This window comes from Myxine glutinosa, chromosome 9 (genome assembly GCF_964187855.1).
Source record: "Myxine glutinosa chromosome 9, kmMyxGlut1.1, whole genome shotgun sequence".
In the NCBI taxonomy this organism is placed as follows: domain Eukaryota; kingdom Metazoa; phylum Chordata; class Myxini; order Myxiniformes; family Myxinidae; genus Myxine; species Myxine glutinosa.
In genome coordinates, this window is record NC_136269.1 from 94821879 (window position 1) to 94840619 (window position 18741).

At 41.8% G+C, this 18741-nt stretch overlaps 1 protein-coding gene across 5 annotated transcripts; it reads right to left on the reverse strand.

Annotated features, from left to right (window-relative positions):
- Positions 1 to 7379: 7379 nt before the first annotated feature.
- On the reverse strand, positions 7380 to 17598 carry LOC137435219 (iroquois-class homeodomain protein IRX-2). 5 transcript variants are annotated; one of them, XM_068128805.2, is made up of 6 exons: positions 16966 to 17597; positions 13919 to 14174; positions 13365 to 13578; positions 12374 to 13126; positions 9194 to 9250; positions 7380 to 8714 (listed from the first exon to the last, which is right to left on the reverse strand). In XM_068128805.2, the coding sequence occupies exons 2-5, from the start codon at positions 14162 to 14164 to the stop codon at positions 9213 to 9215; spliced, it is 1251 nt and encodes a 416-aa protein (XP_067984906.2). In that variant the 5' UTR covers positions 14165 to 14174; positions 16966 to 17597; the 3' UTR covers positions 7380 to 8714; positions 9194 to 9212. The 5 variants fall into 5 exon arrangements, with proteins under 5 accessions (XP_067984906.2, XP_078640668.1, XP_067984905.2 ...); XM_078784542.1 differs by having other exon boundaries at positions 13966 to 14174; positions 16966 to 17216; XM_068128804.2 differs by lacking the exon at positions 9194 to 9250 and having other exon boundaries at positions 16966 to 17598.
- Between the last annotated feature and the right edge of the window lie 1143 nt (positions 17599 to 18741).

An 18741-nucleotide genomic window follows, 5' to 3' on the forward strand; every position in this document is an offset into this window, starting at 1 on the left:
ACTGGCGTTTGGAGACAGACGTACAAAAGTGAAACAATTGCTTAACCTTACTTTTCACTTTGTGTGAGTGGGATAATGATTAGTTAGATTACTTACGGGATCATGATTAGTTACTTTACTTATGTGATAATGAGAAGTTACATTACTTACGGGATCATGATTAGTTACATTACTTATGGGATAATGATGAGTTACATTACTTATGGGATAATGATTAGTTACATTACTTACGGGATCATGATTAGTTACATTACTTACGGGATCATGATTAGTTACATTACTTGCGGGATCATGATTCGTTACATTACATACGGGATCATGATTAGTTCCATTACTTACGGGATCATGATTAGTTACATTACTTGCGGGATCATGATTTGTTACATTACATACGGGATCATGATTAGTTCCATTACTTATGAGATAATGATTAGTTACATTACTTATGGGATCATGATTAGTTGCATTACCCCCCCCCCCCCCTCCCATGCCACCTCCCCCCAAGCCCTCTCCCTCCCACAGATCTCTCGATGTCCCTGCTCTCAAATGTTGTGATTGTGTGCTTCCCCTTCTCTCCCCATGTTGTCTACCGCTCCCCTTATTATATACTTTGTGTATTTGTTTGATTTTTTTGGTGTGATAAATGTTAGCTCTTTCACGAGCCTCGATTCTGTATCCAAAAAAAATAAAATAATAAAAAGTGTGGATGGATTCGGACGAATTTTGGTGGGGAGGTTGGGGGTGTGACAAGGAAGAATTGATTGGATTTTGGTGAAGATTCGGATCCGGATCTGAGGATTTTCTAATTTGTTAAGAGATTCTTCAATATCGAGAGATGGGTCAAAAACGATATATTGCACAATATTTCAAAAAGCTGTGGACGAGACATGAAAAAACTTGGTGGATGAGTTGCTTAGGTGACGATAACAAGCCGATTCGGTTTTGGTTCAGTCCGAATCGGATCCGGCCTATCATTGGGATACAAAACGTAAACTGTTCAGCCTGAACAAAACGCAAAACGTAACAACTTTCACGGCCCTCTGACGAGGAAATGTCCAACCCACCTGATCTAACCCTCATGCCACTGAGTCTGGTTATTTGGAAAATAAATAAAAGGTTGGTATTTCTCGCAATTACCCTGCGCTCATGAAGCGAAAAGCGGGGTGAAGCAAGCGGTTAAGTACGTGTGCCGTTTGTGTGCCGTGTCTGCATCTTAAAAATTCATTTTCTCGGCAACCGTTTGTCTGATTGACATGAAATTTTACTGTAGGAGCGCCTCTGCTTGTACATTTTTTCGCTGATAATTATGACGTCATAGGTCACGTGGTACGGACGCCATCTTCGAAAAAAGTTACACCTCTATATCTCCCAAACCGCTTTAGGAAAAAATGGAAACATGGCTCATTGTCAAGTACACCCCATGGGGAATAAGATTTGTTAATGATGATGTCATAGGTGCCTCTATTATGACGTCATAATTCGACAAGTACAACGCTTGATCTGATCAGTATGAAAAAAAAAATTCCTCTGCAACTGTTGATGCGATGAAAATGAAATTTTCAGAATATGGGCGGCTCCTCCTGTAGAATTGTTTCAATGATAATTATGACATCATAGGTCACGTGGTACAGGCGCCATCTTGGAAAAACCGTAAAAGGTTGCACCTCTACATCTCCGAAACTGCTCCATGGGAAAAATTAAAACATGGCTCATTGTCAAGTACTCCCCTTGGGGAATAAGATATGTTACTGATGATGTCATTGGTGCTGTAATTATGACGTCATAATTCGACAGGGACAACGCTTAGCCTGGTCAGTTTGAAATTGATTGAGCGTAATCTATGCAACAATTATATTAGAGAATATAAACTTATGATGTAATTACTCACGTGGTCTGGCGGCCATATTGGATCAAAGAAAAAAACGTTAAAAAACAGAACAGTTGGCTCGCAATAAGTTGACTGCGCAAGGTAAGTATTCGATGAATACCATCTAGTTGTGATACAGTGACAGCAGAGCGGTTTATTATTTTATTATTTTATTATTTATTCTGTTGAACTTCCAAGTAAGTGTACCTTGACATATTAATTTGTACAGTGGTTACGAAAGATTACAAATCAATGTCCGTTCAGATTTTATTGTGTCAACATATAATCGAGAGTGAACATCATATCGTAGGTGACACTGGATATCTGTGCTCATTTCAGTCACTTTTGTATGGTTGTGGTATTTCATCATTCGTCGCTCGCACACAAATATGTATGACAAATATGTAATCATGATCCCACAAATATTGTGGGTACGAGGAGAGAGGACGAATGGAGCACATCTCTTTTCGTCCTCCCTCCTCGGAACAAATTCTCCTTGGCTCCCACTGAGCTCGCCTGCCTCTGGGAATGCTTTTGAAGGGCTCGCTTACCAGTGCAGGCATCACACGAGCACTTTTCGCGGCATGGAGCGTCCGCAACCACGGAGCCAATTAGCGGCTCGTTTGAGCTCGGCCTTCTTCCCCATTCCCATCAAATCTTCGCCCAATTAGGTCGAGTTTAGCGCCGTACCGCTTCTAAAGTCCACCCCTCCCGTCCCCGCGACCCGAGACCCCCTATCACACACGTAACCGGACCCCGCGGCCAGGCAGCAGATGGTTCCTCGGTGTGCCTCAGAGACGCGAGAACCCTATAAGTCCTTGTGTGTGAAAAAGCGAGCATGTTTGTTTTGTTCCGCGATTCGATAGATGAATTCTTCACGAATTGTCTCCCTTACGAGAGCAGTCTGGGAGACATATTTCAACCTGAAATATATATATATATATATATATATATATATATATATATATATATATATATATATATATATATATATATATATATATATATATATATATATATACTACATGACCAAACGTATGCAGAAATCCCTTCTAATTAGTGGATTCGGCTGTTTCAGCCACACCCATTGCTGACAGGTATATATATCAAGCACACAGCCATGCAATCTCCATAGACAAACATTGGCAGTAGAATGGGCCGTACCAAAGAGCTCAGTGACTTTCAACGTGGCACCGTCATAGGATGCCATCTTTCCAACAAGTCAGTTCATCAAATTTTTACCCTGCTAGAGCTGCCCCGGTCAACCGTAAGTGCTGTTATTGTTAAGTGGAAAAGTTTAGGTTCTTGGAGCAACAACAGCTCAGCCACGAAGTGGTAGGCCACACAATCTCACAGAACGGGACCACCAAGTGCTGAAGCGCGTAGCGCAAAAAGTCGTCTGTCCTCGGTTGCAACACTCACTACCGAGTTACAAACTGCCTCTGGAAGCAACGTCAGCACAACAACTGTTCATCGGGAGCTTCATGAAATGGGTTTCCATGGCCGAGCAGCCGCATACAAGCCGAAGATCAACATGCACAATGCCAAGCGTCGGCTGGAGTGGTGTAAAGCTCACCGCCATTGGACTCTGGAACAGTGGAAACATGTTATCTTGAGTGATGAATCACGCTTCACCATCTGGCAGTCCGACGGACGAATCTGGGTTTGGTGGATGCCAAGAGAACGCCACCTGCCCGAATGCATAGTGCCAACTGTAAATTTTGGTGGAGGAGGAATAATGGTCTGGGGCTAGTTTTTCATGGTTCGGTCTAGGCCCCTTAGTTCCAGAGAAGGGAAATCTTAATGCTACAGCATACAAAGACATTCTAGACGATTGTGTGCTTCCAACTTTGTGGCAACAGTTTAGGGAAGGCCCTTTCCTGTCTCAGCATGACGATGCCCCTGTGCACAAAACGAGGTCCATACAAAAATGGTTTGTCGAGATCGGTGTGGAAGAACTTGACGGGCCTGCACAGAGCCCTGATCTCAACCCCATCGAACACCTTCGGGATGAATTGGAACGCCGATTGCGAGCCAGGCCTAATTGCCCAACATCAGTGCCCGACCTCACTAATGCTCTTGTGGCTGAATGGAAGGAAATCCCCACAGCAATATTCCAACATCTAGTGGCAAACCTTCCCGGAAGAGTGGAGGCCATTTTAGCAGCAACGGGGCTGGGGGGGGGAATTCCATATTAATGCCCATGATTTTGGAATGAGATGTGTGATGTTCAGGTGTCCACATACTTTTGGTCATGTAGTGTGTACATATATCTATATATATATATATATATATATATATATATATATATATATATATATAATTTCAGTTCTCCAGTTTATGTATGAAATCACATAATAACTGGTATATATATATATATATCGCAGATTAAATGTTGCCATTGTTTTACATTTTGGAAAAACTGCATTATTTACAAGTCAGGTAGAGTCCACGATGGAAAGGCTTCCTTCGGCTTCAACCGGAGCTTTGCTCATGAGTGTTGTATTTACATTGACCACCTGTCTGGCTTATTAGCCATACACACGAGGACTGAAAAGCACAATGTCAGCCGCTTGGGCGATTTCACACTCGGCATCGCTTCACCCCCTGGATTGAGTTACTGCTTCAGCAAATACGCAGATCATGCGCACGGGACGTGTTATGCTGTGTTCGCACGATGTCCCGTTTGTGTGAGATTTAAGCTAACATGAAGATATATATATATATATATTCCATGCCCAGCTATAAACTGTCACCTTTGTGTTTTGCACCACTCCTCAGAATGATCTTAAACTGGGTGTTCAATCTGCTGATAATAGTTGGTGTACATTAAAGATCCCACGTCCTTCACGATGGGTAAACGAGTTATGACTAGAACAATGGCTAAATTTCTTTCACTTTTGGTTTGACATCAGGCCTGGTCAGCCAGTTTGTGGAAGATTTCTGCCAAAAATGTTCGCTTGTGACTCCAGAAGCAAATAAGAATCATTGCGGAAGTTAAAGAAGTTGGCTATGCTGTATTCTCTCTGTCTTGTCTTATGCTCGAAGCCAGGTTCAGTGCTGCTTCAGCAATCTCATGGGAAAAAATTATACTCAGTGGTTTGCTTTTTCCTTGCCAGTGATACTCATGGCAGGAATTTGGAATTTCGGGTTTGTTCAGGATATCAGGAACAACTTACCTCTCTTTCATTAAAGACACCGCAGAATATTTAACTTCCACGAGCTAATGCTAGCAGATGGGACATCCAACTCGGTGTCCACTTGAGGGACGGTACACCTTGTCAAGCAATGCCCCACCCTGTGAAACACCAGTCCAGCAGGTTACAGTTGAGTCAAGAAGAGAATATTCACCTGTCTAGCTTGCATCCGATTATATATATATATATACATACATATACATATATACATACATATATATATATATATATATATATATATATATATATATATATATACATACATATATATATATGTATATATATTTATATACATAGATATTTACGTATATATGTGTGCATATATATATATATATATAAATAAAATGTATATATATATACAGTATACAGTCACGTGAAAAAGTAAGTACACCCCATGTAAAGTTTTGACTTTTTCAACATATTTCAACATACAGCTACTTGATCTTCATTTCAACAATATTGATAGATAAAGGTGATATAATATAACAAATATCATGAAACATTTACATTTTGTAGTCCATTGTATAATTTAAATAAACATAAATGCAAATTTCACATGTGGAAAAAGTAAGTACACCCTTGGCTCTAATAGATGGTATTTCCCGCTTTGGCAGAACCAACCTCAAGTAGGCGTTTTTTTATAACTGTCTACCAGTCTCTGACATCGACTGGGAGAAATTTTTGCCCACTCGTCCATGCAGAATTCTTTCAGCTGTGCGATGTTTGAGGGGTTTCTTGCATGCACAGCTCGTTTCAAATCCCCCCACAACATCTCGATGGGATTAAGATCCGGGCTTTGGCTTGGCCATTCCAGAACCCTCCATTTCTTTCTTTTCAGCATTCCTTGGTGGATTTACTGGTATGTTTAGGGTCATTGTCATGTTGCAAGGTGCACCTTCGGTTGAGCTTCAACTTTCCGACAGATGGCCTCACATTATCCTCAAGCACCCTCTTGTACATTGAAGAATTCATAGTGGATTCTATGATGGTGAGCGGCCCAAGCCCTGATGCAGCAAAGCTGCCCCAAACCTTAATATTTCAACCAACATGCTTTACAGTTGGTATCAGGTTCTTGTGGTCAAATGCTGTCTTTGGTTTTCGCCAAACATGTCTTCTGGTACTGTGGCCAAATAGCTCGACCTTTGACTCATCTGTCCAGAGCACATTGTTCCAGAAGTGCTGGTCTTTGCCTAGGTGTTCATTGGCAAACTTTAGTCATGCCCTGATGTTCTTTCTAGACAGCAAAGGTTTCCTCCTGGCACACCTCCCATGTAGATCAAATTTGTGCAGCCTCTTTCTAATGGTAGACTCATGCACTTTCACATCAACAGTGGCAAGAGCTACCTGTAGGTCCCGTGATGACATTCTGGGGTTCTTAGAGACTTCTTTCAGCATCTTGCGGTCTTGCTCTCCGGCTGAACTTGCTGGGGCGGCCTGGCCTGAACAAGTTGGCAGTTGTTTGAAATCTTCTCCACTTGTACATGATCTTCCGGACAGTTGAATGATCGATTTCAAATTGTTTGGAGATCTTTTTAAATCCCTTCCGAGACGTGCAGGCATCTATAACCTTCTTTCTGAAGGCCTCAGAGAGCTCTTTTGATCAAGGCATGGTGACGCCACACACATCAACAACAAAGAGCAAACCAAACTAAATGTCTGTGGTTTAAATAAGACAGGTTCCTCCAAGAACCTTTAATGTTCTAATCATTTGCACCTGAGCTGGCGCACCTGATTCTAATTTTAGGTATTTGAAGTAGTGATAAATGTAGGGGTGTACTTACTTTTTCCACATGCGAAATTTGCATTTATGTTTATTTAAATTATACAATGGACTACAAAATGTAAATGTTTCATGATATTTGTTATATTATATCACCTTTATCAATCAATATTGTTGAAATGAAGATCAAATAGCTGTATGTTGAAATATGTTGAAAAAGTCAAATCTTTACGTGGGGTGTACTTACTTTTTCACGTGACTGAATATATAAATATGTGTATACAGTATATATATATAAATATGCATATATATATATATATATATATATATATATATATATACATACATATATATATATATATATATATATATATATATATATATATATATATATATACATGTCCATTCATTTCGCTCACTACAGACAATAACTGCCTTTGTGGTCACGGTTTAGGCATGAGTATACTCGTTTAGGCGAAGTTGATTCCATTACTTCTTTTTGTGTCAGCAACAAATGCCAATAAACCTTTGATAGTTTCTCCCATTTCTCCCAGTGTAACACATTCCCCAAAAGTGAGTCACCACTGAGCCAATGCATTGCGCAAAATTTTATTTACACCCATTTTCAACATCTTGATATAGGTCAGAGCTGCTTTAAATAGGTAAAAGTTTTTTAAAGTCCACTACGCGCCTTTATTACAAAAATAAATATCCAAAGCTCAGTGTAATCCACCAAGCGCGCCGGCGCTGCAGCGAGGAAAAGCAACTGAGTTCGGCGAGTTTCCATTATATACACAGCGTGTTTGAGTGTCCGAGTGTATGCTTGGTTCATGTACGAACGGTAAGCCAACTTAACCACAGAGGTTGTTTCTTGGTCAAATTATGCCCTTTGACAAGGAGAGCCCCACAAATGCTCGGAGAGGTCGTTGAGCTCTCAAATCAATGCACACCTATAAAACATGCAGGTTTACATCATGTTGGAACAACTTTAACACCTTAAGCTCTGTCCATTGAACTCGTTTTCCATCAGCCTTCCCACTCTTGCCACCCTCACCACTCCCCCTCAAATCTCCCTTGAACAGAGGGGCAATAATATGTGCATGAATATAAAAAAAATAAGTGTTTTTAAAGTTTTGGAGCAGTCTCTTGATTCATGATTACAGTTTGTGTAATCTTGTTCGTGAAATGGGAACATTTACTTTGGTGACAACTTGTCATTTCAATCAAATGTGAAGTTGAGAGTTGTGCATTTCCTCGGTGTTTATGTACTTGACATTTATCCCAGATGCATTGTTTTAATACTGTCTTTGTGAGAATATTTGTTTAAATCACGTCTATCTTTTCGCAGGTGGAACAAGTTTCATTCTCCTTTTAAAGCCATATCCCCGGCATGGTCCAATTTTACACCATCACGGGGGCCGAATTGCTCATGAAAAGTGTAAATGTGCAGAGAGGGCAAAAAAAAGAAGTTTCGCAAAACAAAGCAAACTTTATCCCACAGTATGCCGGCTGATTCCCCCAAATGAAAGCTGCAAAGTTTACCTTCGATGGTGTAACAATAACATTAATATACGAACTGAGATATAAAAGCAAACATCTTCGTGAGGCATCCTGAGGTTTCACATTCTTAAACGTCACAGCGACAGGTAAAACAACGAGACCGTCTTCCAAAGGCTTAAAGTGAAAATACCATCACCTCCGCGAGACACGAAGATTATTAATCTGTACAAAGGTGCGCACGACAGTCCCTCGATGCTGTGGTTTAACGCTTTATACACCAGCTTATAGGTCTACAGGTGTGCACTTGACGTCGTGAAACCACCTTCCGCACAGGGTAACTCTCACGGCGTGCCCACTGTAGCTTGAGAGCTGCCTAGAGGTGGCAGAGTCAATGCTCCTGCCTTCGTGGGGAGGAATCGGCCACACCCACCTGCAAGGGGGATCAGGTTAAAACTTTCGGTAATGAATGTAAAACTTGAGTCTTAGTCATGAGTCCTTAGAATGAATCATTTTGTGTCTTGAGGATAAATTTATATATTTATATTATTTTTTCAATATTCTGTTGATCATTAACTCTGTGGCCTGATGTAGCTGTGAATAAACTAAATAAATTTTGGTGGTTGCTCAAGTTTCCAGATTATAATAAACAAGATATAGAAACATAAACAGATTTGGGAAATGCCAACCGTTTATGCATTCTAACCTTTGCAATTACTGAATGAATATGCAGATTGTCGTTTAACTTTATTCACGGGCAGTGAAGTGTTTTCATTATTAAAGGGATTATTGATGAGATGCTAAATATATATATATATATATATATATATATATATATATATATATATATATATATATATATATATATATATACATATATATTTTAGTGCAATTCTATTGGGTTAAACATACCCAAATTGCATTCACAGCTTCATTGATTGCTGTCTTCTTCATCATCTTGTAATAACACTGTCGGGAGATACAATAAGCAATTAATTAAGGCTTAATTAAAAAAAACAAAAAAAAACGTATGACTGGGGTCCCAGCTGAATAATATTAAATTAATTAAGAATTAACATGGAGATAAAGCGAATTTATCTTTTCGTGTAATGATGTCACATTGAACACAATAAAACAAGTTCTGCATGACATTCTTGATTTATACTGAACAACTATTCGCTGCACAGTTTACATAATGAGCTCCGTGTCTGATTCTGATTGTGCCGATGGCATTACCCTGTATAAACAACAAAGTTCGTGGTGACGTCATGGGCAATTTACCAATTTATTTTACAAACAGATGACCTTCATGGGTCTGTGTCGTCATGGAGATGTCTGACTGTCCAGGAATGCTACGCATCAAACGAAAGTTTGAGAATTTTAATTTTTTAAATATTTCTTTATGCGAAAAGCATCCACGAAAACAGTGCAACTGAAATCGACGTTCAAAATTCAATTACGAGTCTCCAGGCGGTATTGACAATAAATCAAATAAACAACATCACCGTTTTGTATGCACAGTATTAGTTGACAAATTAAATGCCCGCAAGCCATAAGTTACTCGATTGCGCCCATTGACCGAAGCGCACAATTCAATAATAACGCATTAAAGTGAAAATTAATTGGCACCATTGTCGTGCCAATTCAACTTATCTATTGCTTCGCAGCTGCTGGTACAATATCTGCAAGTTCGCTCGAATAACTCCACCGTTTGAAATATTTATCACGCTGCCGTGCTTGGCTAAATTATGCATTAACCCGTACTTAGCCATTGGATGAGCATCACGTGCAAAGACCTTCAAAGGAACAATGTACGCAGTCGCTTGCAAAATGCGTGTGCCCGTGTGTCGTGCCCCAGTATAGTTATGCCCAAGTGGCGTTGTGCCAAAATGTCATTGTACCCAGGTGTGGTTGTGCCCAAGTGGCGTTGCGCCCAGGTGTCGTTGTCTCCAAGTGTAGTTGTGCCCAAGTGGCATTGTGCCCAAGTGCTGTTGCACCCAAGTGTGGCTGTGCCCAAGTGCTGTTGCACCAAAATGTCGTTGTGCCCAAGTGCTGTTGCACCCAAATGTCGTTGCACCCAAGTGTAGTTGTGCCCAAATGTCGTTGTGCCCAAATGTAGTTGTGCCCAATTGTCGTTGTGCCCAAGTGCTGTTGCACCCAAATGTCGTTGCACCCAAATGTTGTTGTGCCCAAGTGCTGTTGCACCCAAATGTCGTTGCAACCAAGTGTAGTTGCACCCAAATGTCGTTGTGCTATTGCACCCAAATGTCGTTGCACCCAAGTGTAGTTGTGCCCAAATGTCGTTGTGCCTTAGTGTAGTTGTACCCGAGTGGCATTGAGCCCAAGTAGCATTGCGTCTAAATGTCGTTGGTCCCAAGTGCTGTTGCGCCCAAGTGCTGTTGCGCCCAAATGTCATTGTGCCCAAGTGCTGGTGCGCCCAAGTGTCATTGTGCCCAAGTGCTGTTGCACCCAAGTGTGGCTGTGCCCAAGTGCTGTTGCACGAAAATGTCGTTGTGCCCAAGTGCTGTTGCACCCAAATGTCGTTGCACCCAAGTGTAGTTGTGCCCAAATGTCGTTGTGCCCAAATGTAGTTGTGCCCAATTGTCGTTGTGCCCAAGTGCTGTTGCACCCAAATGTCGTTGCACCCAAATGTTGTTGTGCCCAAGTGCTGTTGCACCCAAATGTCGTTGCAACCAAGTGTAGTTGCACCCAAATGTCGTTGTGCTATTGCACCCAAATGTCGTTGCACCCAAGTGTAGTTGTGCCCAAATGTCGTTGTGCCTTAGTGTAGTTGTACCCGAGTGGCATTGAGCCCAAGTAGCATTACGTCTAAATGTCGTTGGTCCCAAGTGCTGTTGTGCCCAAGTGTCGTTGTGCCCAAATGCCGTTGCACCCAAGTAGTTGTGCCCAAGTGTAGTTGTGCCGAAATGTCGTTGTGCCCAAGTGCCGTTGCACCCAAGTGCAGTTGTGCCCAAATGTCGTTGTGCCCAAATATCGTTGTGCCCAAGTGCTGTTGCGCCCAAGTGCTGTTGTGCCCAAGTGTCGTTGTGCCCAAATGTCGTTGTGCCCAAATATCGTTGTGCCCAAGTGTTGTTGTGCACAAGTGCTGTTGTGCCCAAGTGCCATTGCACCCAATTGCAGTTGTGCCCAAATGTCGTTGTGCCCAAGTGCCGTTGTGCCCAAGTGCCGTTGTGCCCAAGTGTAGTTGTGCCCAAATGTCGTTGTGCCCAAGTGCCGTTGCATCCAAGTGCAGTTGTGCCCAAATGTCGTTCTGCCCAAGTGCTGTTGCACCTAAGTGTAGTTGTGCCCAAATGTCGTTGTGCCTAAGTGTAGTTGTACCTGAGTGGCATTGAGCCCAAGTGGCATTGCATCTAAATATCGTTGTGCCCAAGTGCTGTTGTGCACAAGTGCTGTTGTGCCCAAGTGCCATTGCACCCAATTGTAGTTGTGCCCAAATGTCGTTGTGCCCAAGTGCCGTTGTGCCCAAGTGTAGTTGTGCCCAAGTGTAGTTGTGCCCAAGTGCCGTTGTGCCCAAGTGTCGTTGTGCCCAAGTGCCGTTGTGCCCAAGTGTCGTTGTGCCCAAATGTCGTTGTGCCCAAGTGCCGTTGCATCCAAGTGTAGTTGTGCCCAAATGTCGTTGTGCCCAAGTGCTGTTGCACCCAAGTGTAGTTGTGCCCAAATGTCGTTGTGCCTAAGTGTAGTTGTACCTGAGTGGCATTGAGCCCAAGTGGCATTGCGTCTAAATGTCGTTGTTCCCAAGTGCTCTTGCACCCAAGTGTCGTTGCACACAAGTGTTGTTGTGCCCATGCGTCATTGTGCCAGTGTTACGTAAAGTGCCATCTGCGAAGGAATGCGATTTTACCTGTAATGAATTAAATGCCCTCAGTGAAAAGGAAAATTAAGGCTCAACATTATTATTTAATATTTCTCATACACTTGAGGTTTCAAACATCCAAACCGGTTGAATCAATCAAAGTGCAAAGGCGTGACACTTGTTTCATTTGTTTACTGATGACATTTCCATCAAGGAATTTATTTGTGCAACGTAAAGCATATGCCTGTGTGTCGGTGATCCCTGTCTACACCGCATACCTTGCTTCGCATCCTGCACAGCATGTTTCCCCTCTGGGGCCGTAGGGCTTGGTCCGAGGTTCGGCAGCCTCAGCGGTGCGACCGGTGCGTGCGATACCCGTTCGGTGGCGCTAGAGAGCACATACGGGTGCATGCGGTGTCCTGCTTTTAGCATAGTCTGGTAGAGTAGGCTATTGCTGCCCGCGGCCGACCGTATACCCAGGCTGCCATAAGCAGGCGCCGCGGTCGCATAGTGTCGGTTAAAATAGGCAGACGACGAACAAGGGTAATACCCTGAAGGTTGAGAGGACATGATCGGGAAACCCGGACCTAGAATTGTACCACGCTGTGCAATTTGCTGCTGCAGCAGCTGCTGTTGCTGCCTGTGTTGCTGATGATAATGTTGGCCTTGCGTCAAGCTTGTATTCTTGTTGTCATCCGAGGTGCACGCCATCTCGGCGAGAGACCACAGTTTGGGTTTGCTACCACTCGGACTGGCCCTGGAGCCAGCACCGGCCGGCTGACGCTGCACCTGCCCGGTGCTTGAATTCTCCAGAATGGGAGACCCGTGAGTCAGTCGGGGTGCCTCGGTGCCCGCTACGGGAGAGGTGGTGATGAAGGAGCCGACGTGCGGCAGGGCACCGACCGACTTGGAGTCCTCCGCTTCCATTTTGCTCTCAGCCTCATTGCCAGAGTCCAAAAGTTCGTGTTCACTTCCGTCGTCGCTGCGTGCTGTCTGCATCGTCACAGCTGAGATGCCCTTGACAGATGAGTCTGTCAAAATGAAGAGCAAAAATGTCCAACAAGAAAGACACCTCAAAAGGATTTCAAAGATTCTTGTCTGTAGTTGTCAACGCATTGCGATCACAAGTAAGATTGCGGATTTCAAAGTCGTAATCACAAACGCAACAAGTAAAACATTTGTGACAATTCGAATGTTTATAAATTTCAGACCCAATTGTAGATGAATGCGGTGAGTGTGATTGGGTGAAGGTTTGTCAGTAGTCCAGACCTGCACTCTTCTCTTCCTCCATGAGATTCTCCTTGAACACGTCTCGTTCGTCGTCACTTTTCTCCAGGTCAATCGGCTCATCACTTTTATCTTTGCCTTCGTCATTGTCGTCCTCCCCATCCTCCATCTCATCCTCGCTCCGCGTCTTGGGAACCCAAGTCATCTTGTTCTCCTTCTTCAGCCGCCGGCGGGCATTCGCAAACCATGTTGAAACCTGGAACCAGATCATTTGGGATACTATGAACTTCAACCGAGTGTGTTTGAGTCTGTTGCGTACAGGAACAAATGAGGATGTGTCTACGTTTGCTTCTGATCAAAAACATGGCGCTATAGCTCTGACCCCTGCTGGTAATAGTTGAAGACGTGCATTCGGTGCATTTCCCGAGGGCTTTATGATTGTATTCAAGACGAAAACCCAAGTCCTAGTGTGAGATATCTGTCTGCAAGAGACTCTCAAGCATCCAGTTGCTCTCTATATAGATTGTGTCGCGTCCGGTGCTCTTTGATTATTTTTTTTGTACCCAATCACAGTTAGCAAGTTGTTTGCCTCTCACCTGAGTGAGCGTCATGCGGGTGATGATGGCGAGCATAATCTTCTCACCCTTGGTCGGGTACGGGTTCTTGCGGTGCTCGTTGAGCCATGCCTTGAGAGTCGCGGTGGCATCTCGTGTGGCATTCTTTCGGTACGCCGGGTCACCAAGGCCTGCCGTGCCGTACTGATATGCCATGGGTCCCAGGGTGTGCAGGTGCCCCATACGCATGGTACGCGAGAGAACCTGCAGCGAGCGCCTGTGTGTCATAGGCCGCACCCTGCAAGGAATGACACACATGATCGTATAGATACTCGTATAAGTCTCCCTTCCATGATAACCAGGAAGTCCTTGCTAATGCTCCTCCGAGCTCATGTCAGTCTTGTGGTAAAAAAACATTTTAATAACCCGAGGTTTTTGTTTTTTTAATCAAAGACTCAATAATACCGTTATTACATTTTCTCATGTGTATTACAATGTCATGGCCGCATTGCACATGATTGCGCATTGCGTATGCTCAAATGACATGACGTGATCACTTCATATGCATGTCTCGATCATTCTAAACATGCCTGCGTACAATCAGGTCGCGAACACCATTAAAACTCCCACTCTGCCTTTTGCCCACCGGCTGCATTAACCCTCAGGCCCAACGCGTCCCAGAAGCAGTCATCGTGATGTCGTCCTCAGACACATCTTCCAGAGTAATGAAAAATGACTAAACCAAACACCTTGTGATTTTATACCCATTACAAGCCTAAGCAACCATGGTTTATGCCAAGTAACATGAAAACAATAGACTGTATATATTATATTTATATTTATATATATATATATATATATATATTATATATATATATATATATATATATATATATATATATATATATATATATATATATATAAATATAATCGCTCAGCAGAGCATGAACGGTGGACGGTTCATTACTTGTGTGAACACTGCCGAGCATATGGCAACTGCAAACAAATGTTGTTAAAAGGTTACATCCCACAAGTTTAAATGGAACACATATGACCACTTCTTATATCATTGAGTACATTGCTACAGTTACAACAAACGATAACGATCTCGTTACTGTGTAAATGGAAGATATATCAGCCCTGGACAAACAAGTGGTGCGGGTATAAATAGAGCATACACGAAATTCCCGACGATTTGCGTGACACGGAAATTCGCAAATGAGAGGCATTGGGGTGTACGCGGGCGGCGGACCGGGGTGGTTATATAAATGGTGGTGTTCGTACATTCATGTTCACCAACACGACTTACGAACCAACCGACATCCTCCCTGCGACACACTAATAACTGCCACCGTACACACCACCCAAGAGTCCAAACAAAATTGTCGATAGCTTTCAAAATTAATCAATGGAATCCTCCTTAAATAAATATAAGACACCTGTTTTAAGTTTATACAGGTTTTAGTGAATTTGAAGGGAGTGGAAGATGAGGGATAAGTATGAAATAATTGACCAATTCGAGTGAACAGTTTTTAAACGCATCATCGAAGGAAAGTTATACGTCCTCGTGCACGGACTCTCGGACTCGTACATTTCTACTCGGCAGCTTGTCCACGTGGTGTCTAGATTGCGAATAAATGAAAAACTCGGCGACTGAAAACGAAATTTCACAACAGGATTGCAACGTCGGATCCACAAGCGATATTTCCATCGTCTATGTAATTATGTTCGCATACAACGTTGTGTTAATTTCATGCGTCTTTAAAACGAGTCCAATGGTAACTTGATAAATGGAATCACAGTCTACGCACGTATGGCAATATATACGTATATATATATATATATATATATATATATATATATATATATATATATATATACATACTTATATACATACATATACATACATATACATATATAGATACATATATAGATATATATATATAATATATATATATATATATATATATATATAATATATATATATATACAATACATACATATATATATATATATATATACATACATATACATATATATATATTCATATACATATACATATATTATATATTCATATACATATACATACATATATATATATAATATATATATATATATATATACATATACACATACACATCGACATATATATATATATATATATATATACCCATATACATATATATATATATATAACACATATATATATATATATATTATATATATATATATATATATATATATATATATATATATATATATATATATATATTGCATTTATTTTATATAGCGCTTTTCAGGAAGCCCAAAGACGCTTTGACAGAGTGCAAAACATAATGCATACATAGCAAAACATAAAAACAATTGCCAAAAAAACAGAAGAATCAATAGGGAAATATTCAAAGCACAAAGGAGGGAGAAGGAGAGGAGATAGTCAGGGGGTCCTACGCTATCATATGTATATATAGATAATATATATATATATATATTATATATATATATATATATATTATATATATATACATATACATACATACATACATACATACATATATACATACACATACATACATATATATATATATATGTATATATGTATGTATATATATATATATATATATATATATATTATATATATATATATATATATATATATATATATTTATATACATACACACGGTCTACGCTATCAGTCTACGCTTTTCAAAGGAGCAACTCGCAAGTGCAATTTGGGTTGTTATGTTCAAACAAGCAAAACAATATCCTGGAAAACTTTTCGTAAGCGCTTCTTACATGTGACGCGAATGTCAGCATATAGCGAGTGTGCAAGAAGCGACTTGTTGTGACGCCATAAAGAGGAGATTTACATTACAGAACGCATAATGCAATGCGCTCAAACAAGCCGCGCTCCGCAATTCGCTTTTGCAAAACGCACTCTCGGAACAGAGAAGAGAGAGAAGTATCTATTGGCAATTACTCGGTAATTTGGTGTTTATCTTCGGGTAATTGTTTTACTGTGTTTCTAAGCTGCAGTCGACCCTTAGGTCAATGGGAGGCTCTGTAGTTGTGGAGTCTGATGAAACACTTACCATGTACGTGGTGTAAGCTGAAGGATCTGCGGCTCCGTACTGAAATGGTGCACCGTATACAGGGGAAGTAGTAGAGGCCGCGGATGAACCGAAGCCCACCGAACTTGGGTAGGGGCTGAACGCAGAGCCCGATCGACCGATCTCGGTGCCCACCCCAGGGACCGAACCGGCAACACCAGCCGCCCCGGGCACGCTGAGCGCTGGGTACAGGGCAAGCGGTGCCGAGGACTGGTACAGGAAACCTTGAGGATAGGACATGGCCGAGAAAGAAGGACCGAAGACCGTAGTTGTGGGGGTGGGGGAGGGGAGGGGGAAGTGGGGGGAGGGAAAGGGCGGGGGCGATCTTGAAAGCTAAGTTCAGCGACGAGAACTCATCAAATCTGGTCTCGATGCTTACACATCTAGAGCAAGTCTCCAGGAAAAGTTAGCTCCCCGGCGAAGGGGACCAGGCGATGACGACGGCTGACGGGGGGTGTCCAGGATCTGCGCCAATACCCAGGATGGTCTCGCATGCTACGCGGCGTGGCGCGGCTGTCGGCCGCCGAGAGCCCCTGGCGCGGATCGGCGCTGCCCCGGCGCTAAGCGCTGCTCAGCCCCGAGCGCTTTTCTAGGCGACAGCTCCGCCTATCTGAGATGAAAGGCTTACAGAGCGCAGCGCGATGGCTCGGCTTGTTTAAAAGACAGAGGGAGGGATGGAGGGAGGGTCGAGCGCGGAGGAGGTTGTACGAAGGGAGACGGTGGGGAGCAACGGACAAGATTCTCGGCTGGGTGAGCACGGAGAAGAAGAAGAAGAAGCGAGTGTGATGTGTGTATGCGTGCTTGCACATATGCACACACAAACACAAACACACTATACATACATATATATATATACAAACATGTATATACATATATACATGCACATATATACATACAGTATGTATATACATATATACATATACATATGTATATACATATATCCATATACATATGTATATACGTATATACATACATACATATATATACAAACATCTATACATATATATATATATACACACAAACATCTATACACACAAACATCTATACATATATATATATATACACACAAACATCTATACATATATATATATACACACAAACATCTATACATATATATATACACACAAACATCTATACATATATATATATATACACACAAACATCTATACATATATATATACACACAAACATCTATACACACAAACATCTATACATATATATATACACACAAACATCTATACACACAAACATCTATACATATATATATATATACACACAAACATCTATACATATATATATACACACAAACATCTATACACACAAACATCTATACATATATATATACACACAAACATCTATACACACAAACATCTATACATATATATATATGCACACAAACATCTATACATATATATATATATATATATACACAGCGCTGCAATAGCACGTGAGTGCTATAATACAATTGGAGGAATAAAATTCAGGATGTCCCCGTCTTTCCATTTCGGTCGAGGGACAAGGAATTGGGACCTGCTCAGGTGGCCCTCAATAAAGGTGGACGGAGGCCTGCATCGAAGTCATGCCGCGAGTTCCCCAATGATCGAGTCGGCTCGGTGTGTGTACAGAGCACCTTGTCCTGCATGTTGCCGTGCCGATATGAACAGGTACGACATGTCTGCGTCACAATAATGTTGACGTCATGGCACAGGCTTGCAGGTGTCATCCCCTTGCGCTCTTCTTCTCGAGGCAGGGGAGTCG

Coding starts and splice junctions, on each gene's coding strand:
- LOC137435219 (XM_068128804.2), bottom strand. CDS start 14,164: ATGACACACAGGCGCTCGCTGCAGGTTCTCTCGCGTACCATGCGTATG. Junction 13,579..13,918: donor CCCGCATGACGCTCACTCAG/GTGAGAGGCAAA, acceptor ATCTGGTTCCAG/GTTTCAACATGGTTTGCGAA. Junction 13,127..13,364: donor GGAGGAAGAGAAGAGTGCAG/GTCTGGACTACT, acceptor TCATTTTGACAG/ACTCATCTGTCAAGGGCATC.